Source organism: Austrofundulus limnaeus, unplaced genomic scaffold, assembly GCF_001266775.1.
Source record: "Austrofundulus limnaeus strain Quisiro unplaced genomic scaffold, Austrofundulus_limnaeus-1.0 Scaffold152, whole genome shotgun sequence".
NCBI classification, from domain to species: domain Eukaryota; kingdom Metazoa; phylum Chordata; class Actinopteri; order Cyprinodontiformes; family Rivulidae; genus Austrofundulus; species Austrofundulus limnaeus.
In genome coordinates this window covers 70,215-73,896 of record NW_013952554.1, presented here as the reverse complement: position 1 = coordinate 73,896, position 3,682 = coordinate 70,215, and the positions used below count along the sequence as shown (strand labels likewise).

At 37.6% G+C, this 3,682-nt stretch overlaps 1 protein-coding gene across 1 annotated transcript in view; it reads right to left on the bottom strand.

The window, feature by feature from the left end:
• Positions 1 to 3,682, bottom strand: part of cd302 (CD302 molecule) — a 12,879-nt gene that overhangs the window by 5,908 nt on the left and 3,289 nt on the right. The window contains exons 2-3 of the mRNA XM_014016681.1: positions 842 to 967; positions 638 to 748 (exon numbers count right to left, since the gene is read on the bottom strand). Of these exons, the coding sequence (XP_013872135.1) occupies positions 638 to 748; positions 842 to 967 (237 nt within the window). The remainder of the gene's footprint in view (positions 1 to 637; positions 749 to 841; positions 968 to 3,682) is intronic.

Sequence of the window (3,682 nt, the reverse complement as noted above, 5' to 3'; positions counted from 1 at the left end):
ATATATATATTTTAAAAATAAACAGTACGAAAACAATGACTCCCACTTACGCGTGCGGGGGTCATAATAATATAAGAGAAATTTTCAAAGTGGAAAAAAAAAACCAACTAAATTACCTGTGGTAAATTATCTCCATTTAATAAAAATCAGCCTTTGCCATTTATTACTTGTAGTTTTTGTTCTATAGCAGGGATAATCAATTACAGTCCTCAAGGTCCGCAGTCCTGCATGTTTTACTTGTTTCTCTGCTCCAACACACCTGATTTGAATGAATAGATTATTATCAGGCTTCTGCAGCACTTGGAAGAGGTAATTCACTGACTGAATCAGATGTGCTGCATCGACTGTCTGTATCAATCAGCTCAAGAGGAAATTGTGGATTAAAGAGGAAAGGTTATGTCACCAGTTTGGTACTATTAATTAGCCTTATTATCGATGTTGTGGTACATTTTTCAGCAATCGCCCAGCTCTACTTTTATGACTGCTGGAAAAACAACAACAAAAAATTCACATGCATTCTTAACACATTATCAGATCCAACATCAGCTATCCCCAGACTGAAACAACTCCTAACTGCACTGCTCATAAATAATAATATGTATATGTTTTCAAAGACCTCTGCTCATATGATACTTACTGTTTGTATCAAAATACATCCCCAGCCACATGATGACGGTGCCGTTCCACACTTCTCGGCTGTACTTAATAACAAAGTCATTTTCCTCAGGACTCTGGATGGTCAGAAGCCCTAAAATAAATCATGAAAGTAACAACATAAGCATAGACGTACTGAGGCAAAGCTTTGATCTTTGGACAATAGATTTCACAACATTAGATTTACCAAAACCATGGCAGAGATCCAATGCTCTCTCATAAGTGTAGCTCTTGATGCTGTCTTCTTTTCCGTGAATAAAGTGGAAACATTTGTTTCCATTGGGCACCCAGGTGCGTCCATCTGCTGGGCAATCTGCAAGAAAAACAGACAATTTCTATCTGACATCATCAATCTAATGCAGGGCAGTGGCCCTTGAGGAACAGGATTAAAGACCAAACCATAAACATCATTTGCTCTGCTAAAAACTTTGTGCTTAGTGTTAAATGTCACAACTACTGAATTCAGTCAAGTTGACCTTGTGTCCCACACGTCTGCCCCACATTACATCACTCAGACGTGTGGGTGAGACGAGGAGGAGCTGTTGTGTTATAGAGTCTACAGTAAAAAAAAAAAAAAAACACTCATTTTAGGAAAACAAATGATAACTGTGCAAACAGCACTGCTAGCAGTAACAGCAGTGCCTGTGTCAGTAAATACAGCCTATCTTGTTATAAAGTTTCACAACAGACTGACAACACTTCCAGACCCAACATGCTACGTGACAAAGGTTGAAAGCTCAAAAGTTTAAAATTGAACGATAATCCATTTTTCCTGCGTCCTGTCTCCTATCTACCAGTCGGTGCTTGATTAGAAATACTAAGCTTGCATGATAAACAGCTTCAACATTTTCTCGCACGAGGCAAGGGCTTAGCTGTGGTGTGTTTACTGGCTGGAAAAATACAGGATTTTTAAACGGGTTTGAGTGGCCAATCGTCTTTAAAGACCAGTTACACTAAAAACCATCCAATATCAATCACAAGCTAATTCCTTGTGTATCTCTAATTGCTGAAAATTTACTTCAGAGGAACAGGAAAAAAAAAATCCTCATGTCAGACTCTTCAGAATGGTAAAGTATACAACAATAAAACTACAAGGTGAAAATAGTAAAGAGTGAGTTGTTTGTGAGGGTTGCCAGAACTTCTTAAAAAAAACAACATTAAAACTTAGGTTTGGTGGAACTATTCCATTTCTAAAATGTCTCTGCTTGGACAGATAAAACAAAAAAACAAAAAAAGGGACATTTAGGGCGCAAAGCACGTCATCATGTTTGGGGAAACAACATGTGAAGACAAACACGTCATGCTAATCTGTTGAGCACAGTGGTGGAGGGACGATGATGCGGGCTTGTTTTGTTTTACCACTGACCAGGTTACATTACAAAACAAAATGAGATCAAGAATGAAGTCCTGGGAGGAGTGGGGGTGGGGGGGGGGTTAAAGTTAACAGCAAGCCCATCTGTCTGACAGCTGAAGTTTGACCTGAACTGGATCAAGATCTCAAGCAAGTCAACAAATCTACAGGAAATGAAAACAATCAATGTATTGTAGAGGTCTTCAGCTCAACTTGTGCAGAAACTAATGCCAGCAAATCAACTGAAGGAACACTAAAGAAAAGTGAATTTTATTTTTCACATAAAAAAGTGGTGGGGGTATTATGTACTTCCAGGTACATAGTTCAATTCTGTACAGAATTCTAGTAACTATGTTACCTTCAGTAGTTATAAAAATGCTGTATATATCAAAAAATAATTTGAGTTTGCATCATCTAAACGCCTTAATATTGGCCTCTGTCCCTTTAAGAACCTCCTACCATTTCTGACACTCCTCCTTCAGCACGTCATCTTCACAACAATGCTTCAGGGGAAGGGTGCTCTGTGGGGCGGGAACTCTGCTGCAGACTGAGCTCTAGGGGAGGAGCTAGGTACAAATAGGCGGTGCTTTGTATCAGCAAGCATTTAGGCAGCTCCTCATGGCTACCACAGGAGATTCAAAAATTTCTCAAACACGCATGAGTGAGTCAACTCATCACCCTGGGTATGCTTTTGATGAGGGAATGACGTAATATAAATCTAAAAAAAATWGATTTTGCATAAAAACCAATACCCCCCCAAGGAAAAACAAATACAAAACAAAATAATAAAAAGGTAGGAAATAGAAGTAGTGCTGAACCCTACCACCACAAAGATTTAAAACTCCTCTCTCCCAGGTTGTTTACCCCAGTTTATTATAATTCTTGTAGTCTTGTTTTATTGCTACTTTTAATTCAGAATTTGTTATTTTACATGCATATTTTAGTATTTTGATGTTTTTATATGAATCTGCTGTCTGTTCTGTGTCCTTGAGTATCAGAAAGACTATACTAATAAAATTAATTATTATTAAAGCAGACAACCTTAGATCACCTACTTGGTTTTTCCAATGACTACTTCTGCGTTTGGATCACATTTATTTAAAAATAGGAACAACTTGGAGAAATATGTCAAGTGTTATTCATCCTAAGWTGTATTTATAACTTTGAGGACATGTTAAAAATCACATAACATTTTCTTGTCACCTTACATACAACCTTGGATAACAGAACKAGCTCTCAGTATTTAAAAGTGAACAAACCTTAGAAACTAATTGTRTAAAGATTAAACCTGTGATCAAAGACCAAAAGGCAAACAAACAAAAAAAAAACTAACAAAAAAAAAAAGCTTAAGGTAATCTGAAAAGTGCTCCCTCCCTGCYGAGGCTGTCTTTATGTGGTGAAACTTATTTAGGCCCAGGTTCCTGTGGTTGAAGAGGGAGACCACAGAGGAAAAGACCCTATACTTCCAGAAAACACAAGTTTCCTGCAGTCAAAGTATAGCTTCAGACTACAAAGAGTTTTTCAAAACAACTCATTTTTAGGTAACCTTTTGTCTCGGTGACAGACTTGTTTCAATGCATTTCCAGCGGGTAAAATAAGTATTGAACACGTCACCATTTTTCTCAGTAAATATATTACTAGAGGCGCTAATGACATGAAATTTTCACCAGATGTCGG